The sequence below is a fragment of the Megascapheus bottae genome, chromosome 34 (genome assembly GCF_031878675.1).
Source record: "Megascapheus bottae isolate mThoBot1 chromosome 34, mThoBot2.hap1, whole genome shotgun sequence".
Classification (NCBI taxonomy): domain Eukaryota; kingdom Metazoa; phylum Chordata; class Mammalia; order Rodentia; family Geomyidae; genus Megascapheus; species Megascapheus bottae.
The window spans coordinates 2,703,907-2,722,678 of record NC_143542.1 but is presented as its reverse complement, the minus strand read 5'-3'; the positions used below and the strand labels follow the sequence as shown (position 1 = coordinate 2,722,678).

Here is an 18,772-nt window from a genome sequence, read left to right as displayed (position 1 = left end):
GTGCTCTTCCACTTTGAGCCACAGTGCCACTTCCAATTTTCTGGTGGTTAACTGGAGATAACAATGGGCTTTCCTGGCCAGGCTGGCTTTGAACCATGATCTTCAAATCTCAACCTCCTGAGTAGCTAGGATTGAAACCATGAGCCACCAGCACCTGGCCTTCTTTTCTTGTTTATCTGTCTTTGGGCAGGTAAGGTGTGGGGGGGGGGCACAGAAATGGAGGGACAGTGGGACCAGGAGTGTAGCCTAGTGGTAGAATGCTTGCCTAGCATGCACAAAGCCCTGGGTTCGATTCCTCATGCATAGAAAAAGCTGGAAGTGGCACTGTGGCATAAGTGCAGAGTACTAGCCTTGAGCAAAGTGCCCAGACCCTCAGTTCAAGCCTGAGGACAGGCAAAAACAAAAAAGAAAGAAATGGAGGGATAAAGGGTGGACAAAGGGTGAGCAGTGCTAACTCTACAGAACCATGATGAAAATGAACTACAGAACCTGTGGGTGGGGATGGGAGGGAAGATCTGACAGGGTGCACAATGAAATGTACTTGTTACCTGACTTGTGTATCGGTACCCCACTCTGAACATCACCTTTATAATAATTTGTTTTAAAGGAGGGCCGGGGGCACGGCTAGTGGTAGAGTGCTTGCTAACATGCATGAAGCCCTGGGTTCAATTTCTTGGTACCACATACACAGAAAAGGCTGGAAGTGGTGCTGTAGCTCAAGTGGTAGAGCACCAGCCTTGAAAAGTTCCACCGACAGTGCTCAGGCTCTGAGTTCAAGCCCTGGGACTGGAGGAGGGGGAAAAAAAGAAAGGAGGGGGCAGAGGTGTGGCTTAGCTGGTAGAGCAGTCTACCAAGGGTGAGGCCAGGAGTTCAAATTCCAGAACCCTTGAAAAAAACAAAAAAAGCTAGGTAGTAGTGGCTCACACCTGCAATCCTAGCTACTCAGGCTAAGCTCTGATAGAGCTCAGTGGTAAAGAATGTACCTTGCATGTGTAAGGCCCTGGGTTAGGGCTATAGCCCCCCAACCCCACCACCACAAAGGTTAACACACAGTAAAACACTTCAATGAAAACTATGAAATACCTGACCATCTTTATTGAGCAAGTGGAAATAACCATGAAACAGTGCTTCTTCAGACCAGGCCCGCTTCCACTGTGTGGGCACTGTCTAGCCCCTCTCTAGTAAGATGACATTTGGGCCCAATTTTTAAACTTGGGGCAGAATGACTCTGGAAGGCTTTGGGCTTCTGAGGTTCAGATCCTTTTTCTGTGCATTGTGCTCTGCAGGGTGCCATGCCAGCTTCTGGCTGATGTTCAAGAACAACGACAGGTGTGGGCACTGCCCCAGCTCCTCTGCAACTCCATTTCCCACCCCGCCTCCCCTCTCAGGTTCATCCAAGGATGAAAACAGACCACAGAAATGAAACCAACCCTAAGATGCTGGGGGAAATGAAGTGTTCTGACACGCAACACACTTAAAACAAAAGGGCAAAAGTAAAACATGGTAGTGAGAGAGGTTACACCATGCAGTTACGCTACCAATGCACACAATAAAAATAAAGAATATTAATCCTCCTTATAGTAAGCCCTGTTTGTACTGAACACTTTACTATTTATGGTGTATCACATCATCATACTTTTGCAGAAATTAAATAAGCAGCAAATCAGTATGATGCCAAAAATCAGGATGAAAACTCCTAGTATATCCATGAAAAGCTTTACAAACGTGTAACTTTATTTGCAGCACTATAGAGCTTTCACTGACAAACGAAAAAAGTCATCCCAACATAGGCTGTCTGAAAGTCTAATTCATGAAATTGACGATTTATTTTGTTTAAGAAAATGTTTATTTAGCATGGTAACACAATGTAAGTCATGCAAGAGCTCAGTTAAAAAAAAAAGAAGAAAAAGAAGTCAGGCATGGTGGCCTCACGCCTGTAAGCCTAGCTATTCAAGAGGCTGAGATCTGAGGATCGCGTTCAAAGCCAGCCCAGGGCACTAAAGATTGAGAGACTCTTATCTCCAATTAACCACTAAAAAAGTGGAAGTGGTACTGAGGCTCAAGGGGTAGGGTGGTAGCCTTGAGCTGAAGAGCTCAGGGACAGCACCCAGGCCGAGCCCAAGCCCTAAGACCAAAAAAAAAAAAAAAAAAAAAAAAAGAATATAAGGAATGGTAGCTGGTGCTGCCTATTAAAAATATTGCAAATCCTCTTATCACTCACAAGTGATATAAAAAACCCATTTAAATCTGGGTATAGACATGGTTGTAGTCATCTGATTCATTCACAAAAGCAATAGGTTAAGCATTGTGTTCCATTCCTCAGAGGAGTAGAGTCCCATACCCAGGAGAATCCATCATCACAGCCCCTCCCCTACATTCGACTATGTCGCCTGAGGGGGGGGGGGGGTCCTGGGAAGTCCCATGCTAATGGACACCTCTTTGGTGACTTTCGACTCCATCTCTATTCAGAACCTTAAAATCCTGGTAATGAAAACTAATTTGCAAGCCATCTGCACCAACCTAAAATGTAGTGTGACTTCCATGGGAGGATTTCCAAAGAAGTGGGAAGAATTTTGGACTAATGGACCCGACTGAACATAGGATCTCAGATTTCTAACAAATATAGCTCACCTCATCATTTTGGTAAAAAAAAAAAAAAAAAATACAGTGGAATGCAAATTTGATAGATGTTTGATATATAATCTACCAGCTGTCAAGGGGTACAATTTCATTGCAAACACAGAATCAACAATTTCAATGACTTTTTTTTAAAATAAAAAAAGCTTATAGTTTTTTTCCCCCCTCACAAAATCATCACCTTTAGAACTTTCCCAATTAAGCTACACATTGAATTTATTAATACAGAGTTTCTTTGTGTAAAAAAAAAATCTTTGTACATAGTAATAAAAAAGATAAGGCAAGATGCATTAAACAGAAACCTCTGCTTGTTGTCCTCTGTGTCCTCACAGGGCCACTGGTGACTCTGCAACAAAAGAGTGAAGTTTCTGCTTTTCCGCATCAAGCGCCTCGTGCCTTTGCTATGGTACGAATTCTGTCCGAGCACCCTGAAGGACAGAGGCTGCTGATGCGCATTGGCACTTAGGCTGGCAAACTCAGCTTCTTTCCCTTGAGCACTGCAAGAACAGAAACAAAAGGTTACTCTTTTCCTTCCTGTTCCTAGTGTCTTGTACACATAAAGATGCTATAAAGCATAAGGAAGTAAGCAATTGCATTTTATTTATTTATTATTTTATTTTAATTTATTTTATGGTCGAGGTACTGTATAAAGGGGTTACAGTTGCATTTATAAGGTAGTAGATGCATTACTTCTTGAACATTGGTACCCCCCTCCTCCTGTTTCTGTCCCCATTCTCTCCCCCCACCCCAAGCAATTGCATTTTAAAAATTAGAAATCACATCAAATTCAAAGCTGGTCTTCTTTTCTGATTCGAGGTCACTGGCGTTGGCTGGCCTAGCACTCTCAATCCTGCCTTGGCCCCCCAAGTGCTGGAATTACAGGTGGGCACTACTATGCCTAACTATAGCTGTGCTGTATACGGAGAACGTCATAAACATTCCCCTAATCAATATATAAAATATGACTTTATGGAGGAGGCTCTTGACATTTTGGACATTAAGAGATGACGTTTATGTTCTTTTTTTTTGCCAGTCCTGGGCTTGAGCACTGTCCTTGGACTTCCTCAAGACTAGAGCTCTATCACTGAGCCTCAGCACCACTTCTGGCTTTTTTTCTATGTATGTGGTACCGAGGAATCGATTCCGGGTCTTTGTGCATGCTAGGCAAGCACTCTACCACTAGGCCAAACTCCCGGCCCCTTATCAGATGTTTTTAAAAACTAAATCCTATATTCAAACAGATGCAAAAATATGCATATGGCCGGGTACTGGTAGCTTACCCCTGTAATCCTAGCTACTCAAGAGGGTAAGATCTGAGGCTGGGAGTGAGGACTAGTGGTAGAATGCTTGCCTAGTATGCACAAAACCCAGAATCTGTTTCTTCAGTACCTCATACACAGAAAAAGCTGGAAGCAGTGCTGTGACTAGTCTTAAGAAAGCCCCAGGACAGTGCCCAGGCTCTGAGTTCAAACCCCAGAAAAAAAAGTGGGGCAGGATACTGTAGCCGAGTGGTAGAGTGCTTGCCTAGCATACATGAAGCCCTGGGTTCCAGTCCTCAGTACCACATACACAGAAAAAGCCAAAAGTGGCACTGTGGCTCAGGTGGAATAGCCCTCGTCTTAAGAAAAAAAAAAAAAAAAAAGCCAGGTGCTGTTGGCTCAAGCCTATAATCCTAGCTACTCAGGAGGTTGAGATCTGAGGATTTTGGTTCAAAGCCAGTCCGGGCATAGAGTCCCCAGTTCAGTAATCTCCAATTAACCACCAGAAAACTGGAAGTGGTGCTGTGGTTCAAAATAGTAGAGTGCTAGGCTTGAGCTGAAGAGCTCAGAGACCATACCCAGGCCCACAGTTCAAGCCCCATGATGCCCTCCTCCCCCCAAAAAAGCATATAGCTGGACGCCAAGGCTCACACTTGTAATCCTGGCTACTCAGGAGGCTGAGATCTGAGGATCATGGTTCAAAGCCAGTCCGGGAACTAAAAAAGTCTATGAAACTCTTATCTCCAATGAATCACCAGAAAACGGGAAGTAGCACTGTGGCTCAAGGGGTATAACAGTAGCCTTGAGTCGAAGAGCTCAGGGACAGTGCCCAGGCCCAGAGTTCACGATAAAAGAAAGAACACCGTGAGGGTTTAGTGAACAATCCAAAATATGGCACAAGACAAATTAGCACTGTGTTTTACATTATGTGTTTTATGTACTATCATTTACTTACCTGGCCAGTTAGTGGCTTAACTAGTTTGCTGTTATTAAAACCCAGTATCTTACACCAACATCCTTCCTTCCTTCCTTCCTTTCTTTCTTTCTTTCTTTCTTTCTTTCTTTCTTTCTTTTTTTTGCCAATCCTGGAGCTTGAACTCAGGGCCAGAATGCTGTCCTTGAGCTTTCTCAAGGCTACAGCTCTACCACTTGAGCCACATCACCATTTCTGGTTTTCTATGTATGTGGTACCGAGGAATTGAACCCAAGTCTCTGTCCATGCTAGGCAGGCACTCTACCACTAGGCCAAACTCCCAGCCACGTGACTGCTTTGGTAATGTACAAAGCACATTACATCACGTACCTTTTGTAATGTACAAGTAGAAGAAGTCGCAGTACAGAATGGTCTGGACCACACCAGCCACCACAGCAATAAGGTCAAAGAAGCCCTCAAAGTAGAAGCGCCAGATCCAGTTGACCAGATACAAAGCCCTATAGAGGCCCAGGAAGAACAGGTAGTGGGTGGTGATGGTCTCCGCCTCCCCAGTCTTGCTGATCATGAAGAGCTGTGGAAGAATGGCCACCGACTCAAGGTAGATGGAAAAGGTCCATAGAATCTGGAAGACAAACAGCAAGCATCAGGAAGGACCTGTGTCCACCAGTTCAGGGAAAATCCTCCAGATGACTGCGCAGGCGCTGAGCAAGAGCAGGGAATCTAGGGTGTGGGTATTTTGGTGTGTACTGCGCAGCTTGGCACTGCATTATCCCACTGACTAACAACATTCCACAAGCAAAGCACTGCCAGCCACATCTCTCTCTCTCCCTGTTTTGTGGTGGTTAAACGGGTATAAGAGTCTTGGATGAAGTCTGCCTGCCCAGACTAGCCTCAGACCTCAATCCTCAGATCTCAACCCAGTGAGCCACTAGTACCCAGCTTCAGTTCTGCTAGACAGGACTGACAGCAAGAGTAATAGTTCCCTCTACCTCGCCACAGCTTATCTGTGGTGATCTGATGATCTTTTTGATCTCCTTTCGGGACTCTAAATGCTCCACTGCAGATGGTCTTCATTCAACTTATAACTTTACAACATGATGATGGTGTTGGAAATACTATCCATATTACACATTCAATTTGAGCCATACTTGCAGCTTCACTGTCTTCATGGTCTGGAGACATGCGCTATAATACTCTTCCCACTACATGATACTGGGCAGCAGGGAGCTGCAGACTTGTGAGTCACACCACCCTGAATGGAACCAACCACCAGGCCATGACCCCATCAATAAGTCAAGGAGCATCAATATTTTTCTTATTCTTTTAAGGGTTTGTTTTTTTTTTGGTGTGGTTAACTCAAAGGGGTCAGAAAGAGTGGTAAAGTTCAAGTAGCCCATACCCACCAGCACCGAGGATATACATAGCCCCAGTGAACAAGGAAGAAGCTCTCTACAGGGGAAGATGTACTCGGCAGGATGCTCACTGTACAGGGCCAGCAACTCTGCATCCCTGCCCCCAAAGGTGAGGAGGCACCAGACTGCCAACGTATATGACGTACACGGCAGAAAGACAAAGGGTGGTCAGAATGAGGAGAAGATTGAGTTCTCCAGACACTAGGTCAGTCAGGGCTCTGTGTCTGCCCGCAGAAATATAGGGCTCACAATGTCGTTCAGTGGAGCATTTGCTTTGCCTAGCACATTCAAGGCCTTAAGTAATCCCCAGCATCAAGAAAGAGAAAAAGGAAGGAAAGAAATAGGAGATTCAATACAGGTCTGAGCTTACATTCTGAAGGATTGGTAGCAGGCAATAAGTGGCCAGCAGCCACTTTCCCCCCAAATAACTTAGGTGCTTTAAATGCTGTCTCTATTTATACCCCAGAGTATATACTGCATGGGAAGTATTGTCAAGTTGGAAAAAAAAAAATCACATTATCTGCAAATAGGAAATCAGATATGACCACCACGTAACCTCTTTTTTTTTATTTGCCAGTCCTGGGCTTGAGCTCAGGGCCTGAGCACTGTCCTTGGAATTTTCTCAAGGCTAGAGCTCTACCACTTGAGCCTCAGCACCACTTCGGCTTTTTTCTATGTATGTGGTACCGAGGAATCGAACCTGGGTCTTCATGCATGCTAGGCAAGCACTTTAACCACTAGGCCAAACTCCCGGCCTACCACGTAACCTCTTAACTAACCTCAAGAGGAGAGAAATCATGATTGACAAGGAATGAGAGGCCTCCCACAGGGACCACCAGAAACTCCACTCGGAAGGTGTCATGATTGCCATCGTAAGTTGCCTTGAATTTCATGTAGATCAGGTACACCGTGGCATAGGAACAGGCAATGTAGATAAGCTGAAGACGAGAGAACAATGTCCAGATTAGCAATACACAGCAAGAGTCATTATTCTCTCAGCTTTCTCCAACACCCATCTATTCAGCATTTTAGGGAATTGTAATTTAATATTTAAACACGGTCAAATTCTTTTTTTTTTTTTTTTTGCAGCCCTGGGGTTTGAACTCAGGGCCTGGATACTGTACCTAAACTTCTTTTTCTCAAGGTTAGCAGTCTACCACTTGAGTCACAGGGCCATTTCTGGCCTTTTCTGTTTATGTTGTACTAAGGAATTGAACCCAAGGCTTCATGCATGCTAAGCAAGCACTCTACCACTAAGCCATATTCCCAGACCCATGGTCAAATTCTTTTGGGAGTTAGTTTATTTATTTATTGTTATTATTTTTTGTGGGTCATGGAGCTTGTACTCAGCCTGGGCACTGTCCCTGAGCTCTTCAGCTCAAGGCTATTGCTCTACCCTTGGGAGGTATTTTATGACTTTAGTATCACCCTCCAATTTATGGCATAGAACAGTTCTACCAACTCCTTCCTAAACTCTACCGTTGTGTTTCTCTATGTCAGTATGGGGACTTGAACTCAGCACGTTAAGCTCTGGGTCAGCTTTCCCCCATGGCTGGAACTATACCGCTTTTGACTTTTTTTTTTTACTACTCCTGGGGCTTGAACTTAGGGCCTGAAAATTGTCCATGGACTTTCTCAAGGCTGGAGCTCTACCACTTGAGCCATGGTACCACTTCCAACTTTTCCTATGTATGTGGTACCGAGGAATTGAACCTGGATCTTCGTGCATGCTAGGCAAGCACTCTACCACTAGGCCAAACTCCCAGCCCTCTTTTGACATTTTTTTGGCAGTTGTGGGGCTTGACCTGTGGGCCTGGTCGCTGTCCCTGAGCTCAAGGCTAGCACTCTACCACTTGAGCCACAGCACCAGTTCTGGTTTTCTGGGGGTTAAGTGGAAATGAAGAGTTTCAAGGACCTTCATGCTTCGGCTGGCTTCTATCCATGATTCTCAGATCTTAACCTCCTGAGGAACTAGGATGATAAGCTTGAGTTACTGGCACCAGCATCTGGTGTTACTTCTCCTTCAGATATACAACTTGTGAAACTTAATTAGGAAAACATTTGAGCAAATGACTTACTAGGTAAATAAGGACAGTCATCAAGCACTTACATTAAAAAAAAAAAAAATTCCACAAAGAAGCTAGATAAGGCACTGGTTCAAAGCCAGCCCAGGCGTGAAAGTTTGTGAGGCTCTTATCTCCAATGAACCACCAGAAAACTGGAAGTGGTGCTGTGGCTCAAGTGGTAGAGTGTTAACCTTGAGCTGAAGAGCTCAGGAACACAGCTCAGGCCCAGAGTTCCAGCCCCACCACTGACAACAATAACAAAAAAAGAAAAAGAAAGAAAGGAAGGAAGAAAAAAAGAAAGAAGAAGCTAGATAAGGATGAGGGCAGCTAGGGCCTCACTGGGTAGCTGTGGTCAGTGAGGTCTAGCCCATTAAGGCCTCAATCAACCACTGGGGCAGAATAGCTATTTCCTGACCCAGGTGCTCAGCAAATTAAAAACAAGCACAAACAACTAGGCTCTCACTCCACTGACTTTCAGGATGTGAAGCTTAGAAATGACAACCAAGCAGCTGAGCATAGCATGTGACACTGCACACCTGTAATCCCAGCTATGCAGGAGACACAGGAGTATGTGGATCAAAAGATGTCCATGGGTCTTTAATGCTTAGGTCAAATCAAAAGGTTTAAAAGTATGTTAAGAAACTTAGGATGGGGCCGGGAGTTTGGCCTAGTGGTAGAGTGCTTGCCTAGCATGCACGAAGACCCGGGTTCAATTCCTCAGTACTACATACATAGAAAAAAGCCGGAAGTGGTGCTGAGGCTCAAGTGGTAGAGCTCTAGCCTTGAGAAAGTCCAAGGACAGTGCTCAGGCCCTGAGCTCAAGCCCAGGACTGGCAAAAAAAAAAATTCAATAAATGTGATTTATTTAAAAAAAAAAGAAAGAAACTTAGGATGTAACTAGTTGTTGTGCTTAAAGAATAGTGACAGCAGACACACAGCAGACATCTAAGGGCTGCAATGGTGGCTCAAGTAGAGCACCTGACTGGCAAGGATGAGGCCCTGAAAAACAGTCTTAAAAAACTAAGTGGAAACAGGGAACCAGCAGCAACCTACACACATCCTAAATGAGACACTGCACCCAGGAGTCTGCCTTTTAGTTCTTGTTAATATACTGACCTCCCTAGGGAGGTCTGTAATTCCCGCTGCTCCAGTCACCCCTCTTTCCTACTGGGTTATCAGGAGCTTTAAGAGACTTACCATGCTTAAAGAACTTCAAGCTTAATGTCTCTAAAGCTCAAAGTATTTTCGAAACAGAGTAACTATTCCTAGTAGTGCATACAAAGGAGCCTAAAAGGTTTGTTTTTTTGTTTTTTTTACCACTGGGGCTTGAACTCAGGGCCTAGGCACTGTCCTTGAGCTTTTTCAAGGCTAGCACTCTACCAGTAGGCCACACTCCCAGTCCCAGGCCTGAGTTTTTAAGATTAGCTTATTTAAATAGTCATTGGAGATTATTAAGAGCATGTAGCCTGCATCCATTAGCAGTTTCTGTAGGTTTGTATGTCTGTTTGTCATTACCATACCTTCATAGATGTATTATATAATGAAATAAATGAAGTAAAAAGATCCAGGTAACGAGTTGTGAAGACCAGTGCAAACAGAAGCTGGCTTTTCCCAGAAATACCTAAAGAAACAGAAAAAAAAAAAAAAAGTGTTAGAAAAGCCTGGAGAGCTGCATGACTGACACCCAACATCATAGCATGTAAGACATACAGATGGGAAAATGGGTACTTGAGGGCTCAAGGCCCAGATGTGGAGGCAACTCTATTCAACATAAGCTGTTTCAGGTTTTCTTTCATTTATTTGCAACTGTTCCTTCTGGGAGGAACTATTCACTAGGAAAGTGACATCATCACAGTGCCTCTACCTTACCAACACAGTACTCTACCATGAGCAGTATACTTCTCATGTTTCATATTTTTGGGAGGGGTGGGTCATGGGGCTTGAACTTGAATTTGGCCTAGGTGCTGTCCCTGAGCTGAAGTCTTCAGCTACTGCCCTAGAGCTCAAATGTTTCATCTTAAGTAGCAATTTTTCAGTAACTGTGCTCATTCGTGTTATAACTTGCCTTTACCTTCAGTTCTTCCTTTCCATGTTCAAACAGTATCTTGTAAACTAGGGATATGGCTCAGTAGTAGAATGCTTGCCTAGCATGCATGCGGCCCTGGGCTCAGTTTCCAGCACCATCAAAACACAAATTCCAGTATCTCCAAGGTGACCAAATTTTTGACGATGGGGTAGTAACTTTGATATGGGGACAAGGAACCAGCCAAGGCTTAGGTAGGGTCTGAGCAGTAGAACCTCATCCTCTGGAATAAAGGCATGACCTCCTAATGTGAACTTTTAATCCTCCTGCCTCCATCTCTCTAGTCCTGGGATTGCAGGAGCAAACCACCATGCTCAGTAGCATCATTACACATTTTAGTGTGCATTGAAGAGGAATGTCACTACACTGAGGTCATTCACAACCCGGTGGCATATGAAAGTGACATTGTTTTTTAATGACATTTTACAATCATTTTGCAACTTGCTGAAATCAAGAGCCTGAATGAAAGAATGCCATTTTTCTTTTCTTTCTTTCTTTTTTTTTTCCCCCCAGTCCTGGGCTTTGGCTCAGGGCCTGAGCACTGTCCTTGGACTTTCTCAAGGTTAGAGCTCTACCACTTGAGCCTCAGCACCATTTCCGGCTTTTTTCTATGTATGTGTTACTGAGGAATTGAACCCGGTACTCATACATGCTAGGCAAGCACTCTACCACTAGGCCAAACTCCCAGCCCAGAATGTCATTTTTCTAAGTCTGCAGAATGACAGTTCTAGTCTATTCATAAAGACATGTAAACAGAAAGGAAGAAAGTTGATTCTCTCTTTCCAAAGTCATCAACAGAAGCCAAATTTGAGGACCAAAGGAAGAGTATGGAGCAGTTTAGACAAAAGACTCAACATGAGCAGATTAGTCTTCCAAGCAATAGAGACCATTTTCCTACGAGGGATCAACGTTCCAAAGGAAGACCAAGGAGCGGATGCAGACAGCTGAAGAACACAAACTGGGGAGATGCGGGAGCAGAAGGCTCACACTGCAGGCTTGCTGACACCTTAGGAGATTTCCAGTTCATTTGCTGAATGGTTCCTCCCAATATTTATTAAAAATGGAAAGGATATGGATGAACAAAACTTGAAGAGTTTATTCTAGTGGAGTTTTGGGTTTTGTCCTCATTTTTTTGCTTTGCTTTACTAAAAACCAAGGACTATGATATCTCTGATCAATGCCTTTGACCTCTGGGAGGTCACATCTGCACACCTTCTCCTGGTGCCGTGGACTCATGCATCATGCTGGCTTCTGCCCTGGCTTCTCTTACACACTGTGCAGACACACTGTGATAATCTGGAACCTGCCCAGAGGCAAGGTCATGCCCGACTCCACTGTGTATTCTCTATGCAGCGCACTAGCCTCACACCCACAGCAAGGACCAAGAGACGGTTGCTGAACAAATGAGTAACACAAGAACAAAAGAAAATGAAATTCACTTAGCTTCATGTCATGAGACAAATTTTCCTTGCATGGTATTTTGAGACAACACTTGGAAGAATTTAACTGTCTCAGTAACTCTGAAGAGACAAAGTGCTCTGGGCTCAAGCCCAAATTCATTATCAGCTAGAGGGTGGCAAGCCTCCCTCCCCCTAAGCAAATACAGAGTGGAGGAGAACTCAGGCAGCAAATGCTTCTTGGTACAAAATCAGTATGCTGGAACCTGACATAATGAATAGTCCTACACCAGCTCCCTGGCCTGGAGCCTGACTGACTAAAAGGAGCAGCCTTTCTCTTTGAGCCTGTGAAATTGTCAGTCTTCAAAGGAAGGCAGGGTCCCAACCAAGATAGCAGGAGGTGAGGGGAGAGGGTATCTGCTACTAAGTCAGTGATCAATCTGCCTACCTATACCTACCTACCCACCCACCCACCCACCGTAGAAAGGATAACACACATGCTAAGCAAGTTCTCTACCACTGAGCTATACTTCCAACCGATACCAATCTGCTTTAATACACACACACACCAAGGCTGTCAGGTAACAAGTGCTCACAGAATATTCATAAACACCTCAGACAGTAACATCCAATACCAAATGCCTAAACATCCACAGTAACTTGTCAACTGGAAGTCACTCATTAAATGTAACATCAGTCTTGTTATTCCACATAACCAAGGAGAATTTATAAAAGCCCACAGCTGTATACTTAAGTGCATGTTACTTTAAGTTCTGCTGTGGTTTAAAAGTTGCACTTTTAGCCCAGGGGTATGGTGACTTCTGTAAAAAGCCCCTCATCAGGCATGGTGATTCTTACGGGTAACGTGAGCTGTGCAGAAGGCAGGAGTAGGGTTGTGGGAGGTCCTGTCTGAAAGCAAAAATGGCTGGGAGCATAGCTCAAGGGGTAGAGTGCCTGCCTAGCAGGTGCAAGGTGCAAGGTGCAAGGTGCAAGGAGGAGTTCAGCCTCCCTTAGTACTGCTCCCCACAATGAAAATGACTTTTCAGCTCCCCTCCCAAATCCATTTTGTCCCTTTTCTGCATGTTTGTGTGTGTTCCATGTGTTTACCTCCTAACGTGTGGCCTGTTTTACTAACTGCCCTTTGAATCTCCATCTCAGAGTCATCACTTTAGCCCTAACTCTAGCTTAAATCTTTTTGATAGCTGTATAGTGAGTGTTCCACAGTGTAGATATGTGAACCACTGAGGTTATTTCTTTCTCTTTTTTTGGTCAGTCGTGGGGCTTGAACTCTGGGCATGGGCGCTGTCCCTGAGCTCTTCAGCTCAAGGCTACTGCCCTAACCTTTGAGCCACAGCATCACTTCCAGTTTTCTAGTGGTTATTTGGAGATATAAGTCTCACGAACTTCCATGCCTAGGGCTGGCTTTGAACTGTGATCCTCAGATCTCAGCCTCCTGAGTAGCTAGGATTACAGGAATGAGCCACTGGTGCCTGGCTTCATTTAGGTTTAAGTTTTGTTGTTAAATTTCTTTCACGAGTATCTCTCTATATATCTAGATAGTGTTTTATGCTTACTTAGGTACAATGAACATTTTATTTTATGTCACTTAGTTCACACCACAACTATTGCCATAGTTCATAACCCTTCGAATTACAGGCACAATTTTTTTTGCCAGTCCTGGAGCTTGAACTCAGGTCAGGGCCTGAGCACTTTCCTTGGGCATTCCTTAAGGCTAGTGCTCTACCACTTGGGCCATAGCACCACTTTTGGCTTCTTCTGTGCATATGGTACCAAGGAACCAAACCCAGGTCTACATGCATGTTAGACAAGCACTCTATCACTAAGCCACGTTCCCACTCCCAAAAGACATTTTAAACTTAGGTACACATTGTCGAATCCCTCCTAGAAAGATGCTGCCAATCCACAGACCCACTGCCCCCAGTGGGAATGCCTTTTCCTTGTATACACACTAGAGGTTTGTAAACCTTTTGCTTTTTCCTTCCTGTTGGGAAAGTAACTGTCTGTGTTACCATTTTAACATCCAAATCCTGAAGTCCTAGAACAACTTGGGCATTATTTAGTGCCTTACCTGTTCTTGTTATTTTCTGTGAACTGCCAACTTGCCATTTTTCTGTCAAGCTGTTCTTGCTTATATAGATACTTCATTATCTATTATTTTCTGTCACATGTACTACAGATGACACCTCTCAGATTTATTGTTTAACAATACTCTGAATTATCAAGTTCACGTGGAGGAATATGCCACCTTGCCTCCTGATCAGCCTGCGGTGTCCCATCCAATCCCAAGCTATGAATGTACACTAGGTCATACTCTCTGTCTGCCAGCAAGACTACCACTCTCCTCTGCAGTTTTTTTTTTGGGGGGGTGTGGAGTGGAGAGGGATAGGTCATGGGGCTTGAACTCAGGGCCTGGACACTGTTCATGAGTTTTCTCCCTCAAGGCTAGTGTTCTACCACTTTGAGCCATAGCACCACTTCCAGTTTTCTGGTGGTTAGCTGGAGATAAGAATCTCAGGGGCTTTCCTGCCTGGGCTGGTTTGGGACTTCGATCGTGAGATCTCAGCCTCCTGAGTAGCTAAGACTACAGGTGTGTGCCTCAGGTGCTCTGTCCATTTTTATCTTTCCATGCATGCCTAGCCATAAAAACTGAAAGGATAAACATCTCCTGAGAATAGACACTTTGTTGTCTCCTGCTGCTTTGAGTGTCTCAGTGCTCTGTACACAATGGGTGGTTAGTAAATGTTCCAGAGCAATGATTACTCAAGGAGACCTGTGCTTAACATCTAGAAGAGGAAGCTGGGGATGGATGTGATATAAAAACCTGAGTCAACTCCAATAGATGGGATGCTTTGAATTTACTTAAAAATGTGAATGATCCAATTAGGTGATATGCAAGGACACAGTTTTGCCTTTCATGTTTGGTGGGAGGGAAGTTAGAGTGAGCAGAGGAGGAAGGCTGGGCACCTGTCTACATTCGAATGACTACCCTACTCATTTAAGCACAGCAGATACAGCATTATTAGAACTTAACAGCCTAAGGAAAACATAAATAGAACCCCTGCCCCTAAAAACCACTGCCTAGTGTCCTAAGGTTTTCCAGGTCAGGGTCTAGAATAAAAAGAAAGTGACCACTTGAAAATCAAGCTGCCCTAGTAGTTCAAAAATAAGAACCTAGGTTCATGCCTCTGTCATGACAATGAAGATGTAACCATAAACGGATGCAGATTCAAACAAGATTAACTCCTTACCCCACTTTAAAATGAGTCCTTAATGTAGTGATTTTGGAATTAGATTAACAGGTAACTCAATCTCTTGTTTCCTCACCAATCTATCTCATCCCTCATTCCTAGGAAAGAAACCTGTTTTTTTGAGTCTTCAGTCATGTTCAAGAGAACTATGGAAATCCTACAATGAACCTCATACCAGTATTTTCAAGGGAGAAACACAATCTGCATGTACATGTCTTTAATTCCAGTTATTTGAGAAACTCTTATCAAATTCTCACTCTCTCAAAAGTCTCCAAAACTTTTATAATTTAGTATGGAAAAACAATGCAGCTGGTCACATTCAGCACATAATTCTGAAGACACGGCCTTGGTGATTTTTTTTTAACCAATCCTGGGCTTAAGCTTAGAGTCTGGACTTTCTCAAGGCTAGAGCTCTACCACTTGGGCCTTAGCATCACTTCCGGGTTTTTTTCTTTGTATGTGGTACTGAGGAATAGAACCCGGGTCTCTGTGCATGCTAGGCAAGCACTCTACCACTAGGCCAAATTCCCAGCACTAATACTGATTTTTTAAAGCTCACATGCCATCAGGAAAAGCATACATGCCATCAGGAAAAGCATCCCGTGTGTGACAATGAAAATAGTTTAATAATGCCCACAGAATACTTGGGGAACACCCACAAAATGAGCCCATTTACTTATCGCTCTCAGCATTTTAGCTGAAGTAATTATTTTCTTTAGCACTCTACATCGCCCAAATGAAGAGAGAGGGGGACAAGAGACATAAAAGCCCTTCTCTTTCTCCTTGTTACCTAAGGGCTCTCTTTGAGAATTCTGTTTCTGAGTCTACACTCAATTCTCCCAAACATCTCACTTTGGAAGATAGCATATTATCTCATCTTTAAACCAGAAAGGCAATTATAAAAAAACAGAAGCAAATAATCGATTCAAAGATTATGAAGCAACAGAAAAGATTTAAACAGTAACAACCAAGCCAAAACTAAAGAACTTAAACCATTGCATTTATACTACTGGTTTATTGTTAATCAAACATTTATGCCAAAATAGCTTAGGTCAAAGCAGCTGTATTTATTCAAAATCATTAACTGTAAATTACTGTGTTTCAACTCTGGCTCTAAGCTTCCTATCCTCTCAGAACAAAGACAATAGCATCTACCCTACAAGGTTATTTTAAGGACTGTCTGAGATCAGCTATAGAAAGCACTTAGCTAACTACTTAGTAGATAGTAGTGTTTAAATGTCAGCTATCATAATTACTGAAATTTTATTAATATATGGTCACTGCAACTGAGCCTCTTGGAACTTTGTAAAAACTGAAACATCATCTCCAAGTCAGATACACTAGTTTCAGTAGATGGACTTTGTAACATTCATTTTGACTGCTCAAAGGTCTTTTTGGTTTTGCTTACTTCCTGGATCTCAAGCTATGTTCTAGGGAGGCAGGCAAGGCCTGTACACAGCAAAATCAAAGACATGATGTTACTTCAGATGTGGAAATTTTTAATAAATTAACCAGATGAATAGAATCTCTGTCCTACGCTACTTCAGCATTCCTTTCTCCATTTCTGAAAAAATTAAGTTCTTGAGTACTTCAAAAGCTGTCTCCCCTTCCATGCGAGAGGCATACAATTAAAATGAGGATTTAAAGAAATCCTGTCATCTTAATAAACCATATTAGCTGGGAAGCCAGCAGGGCAGGAAAGTCTTCGAAACACTTATTTCCAATTAGTCACCAAAAAGCTGGAAGTGGAACTGTGGTCCAAATAATCAGAGCGCCAGTTTTGAGCAGAAACAGCTATGGGACAACATTCACTCTGAATTCATGCCCCCAGTATAGGCACCAAGAAAATAAACTATTTTAGGGGGGGAGGGGGAGAAAGAGCGACTTTTAAATGTGCATTTCTTAAGCTTTACGGTGTTATTATCTGGGAAAGATTTGTTTCCCGGGCCTCCCGGCAAGACTTGCAGGAAGAGTGTGCGGACTTCTGGGGAGGGGCTGGGCCAACTCACCGGTGACGTGGAGCTAGGGACTGCATGGAAGCACAGGGGATCTCGGGAGTACCCAGCGCTGCAGAACCCCTTATTAGAGAGAGGCAAAAACCACTTCGCTTCTCGAAGCAGCACCAACTTAACTTTACGCACCTCCCCCAGCCCTTCCTTGCGGCGCCTGCGATCGATCCAGGGTCCCTAGGACTGGGGTGGTGGGGGGGGGGTGGGGGGAGGTTGCAGACCACACGACTCCAAACACAGGCCCGGATACCACATTCCACAACCTGGGACTTAACCCAGGGCCCGGTCCTGGAAGTGACAAGGGTGGTGGTCATCGAGATGACCTCTTCCCCTTGTCGCCCCCCCCACCCCCGCTCCGAGTGGTCCGGCTGCCACGTCATGTCACGATCCGGCCCCTCCTTCTCCCGCCAAGCCCACCGATTCGAAGACACCCCCCGCCCCCCGCCCCTCAACCACGGACCTCGCCCAGAGAAGCGTCCCCGGGACAGGTCCCAGGCGAGGGACACGCCCACCGGACCACCGCTCCCCTCCCAAACTTTTCAGACACCACCACATTTCCCCAAGCAGGTCGGTCAGCGTCCGCGCCCCCCCGCCCCCCGCACACCGGTTCGCAAGCCGGGGGGCCCGGCCCACCCCGAGGGGCGGCAGGGTCCTCCCCTACTCTCGGGTCCCGGGATCCGCGGAAGAGAAGCGGGGGTGTCGGGCCACCACGATCCCAGAGTGGGGTTGGGGGGGTGAGGGGAGGTATCCCGGGATGGACGAGGTCGACGGGGTCCTCGGGACGACCCGGCCCCGCGTCCCGATCTCTCTCAGGGCCCGGCCTGGCCGCTCACCGGCGCACGAGCGCGTCTTCCAGATCTTCAGCAGCAAGATGACGATGGCCGCCAGGTGGGATAGGTCCCCGGTCAACCGGAAGATGTTCATGGCGGCGGCGGCCAACGGAGCTCGGGCTTAGAGTAAGGAGGCGGCGGCGGCGGCTGCTGAGAGGAAGCGGCGAAGATGGCGAGAGCGGCGCGACGTGGCCTGGGACGTGGCCGAACTGCCGTCGCGCGCTCGCGCGCTCGCGCGCGCCCGCGGAGCATTCTGGGAGAGCGGGCCGCTTCCAGGCCCCGCCCCCTCCAGGCTCCGCCCCCTCCGGGCCCCGCCCCTTTAGCGGGGACTCTCTCCAGCTTCCCTCGGAATCCTCGCCAACTTCCATCCGCCGAGGGTATTGGCTTCTTCTCGATGCCAGCGATTCGCTTTTATTTTTGAGGTGACATTCGCTAGTGATAGTTCTCTTCCCACCCCCTTCCCACCGGCCGTAAGAGCTCTGCATTCTTCTTGTAGGCAAACGTTGCAGCACTCAAGGTCGACATCGGAGGTCGATGTAGCAGCGGGAGTCCGACTTTTACCATTCTGGGGACAGTCTCGTAAGAGAAAGCAGGACTAAAGTGTAGCTCAGTGGTTAAGAGTGCTTGACACCTAGCTGGGGAATGGTAGTGTAAAATTAGGTAGGAAATTGAATATTTCTGCAGGGTGAGGAAAGAGATCACAAGAAAGAGCCAGGCACTGATGACTCACACCTGTAAGTCTAGCTAATCAGTTGAGATCTGAGGATCTCGTTTTCAAAGCCAGCCTAGGTAAGAAAGTCCATGAGACTCTTATCTTAAAAGCCAGAAGCAGAAGCTGTAGCTCAAGTGGTGGAGTTGCAAGCTTTGAGTGAAAAA

At 45.3% G+C, this 18,772-nt stretch overlaps 1 protein-coding gene across 1 annotated transcript; it reads right to left on the bottom strand.

Moving 5' to 3' along the window:
• Positions 1–1,068: 1,068 nt before the first annotated feature.
• On the bottom strand, positions 1,069–18,105 carry Kdelr2 (KDEL endoplasmic reticulum protein retention receptor 2). The gene is made up of 5 exons (XM_090324302.1): positions 17,900–18,105; positions 9,829–9,929; positions 7,022–7,180; positions 5,200–5,452; positions 1,069–3,134 (listed from the first exon to the last, which is right to left on the bottom strand). The coding sequence occupies exons 1-5, from the start codon at positions 17,988–17,990 to the stop codon at positions 3,100–3,102; spliced, it is 639 nt and encodes a 212-aa protein (XP_090180428.1). The 5' UTR covers positions 17,991–18,105; the 3' UTR covers positions 1,069–3,099.
• Positions 18,106–18,772: the final 667 nt, after the last annotated feature.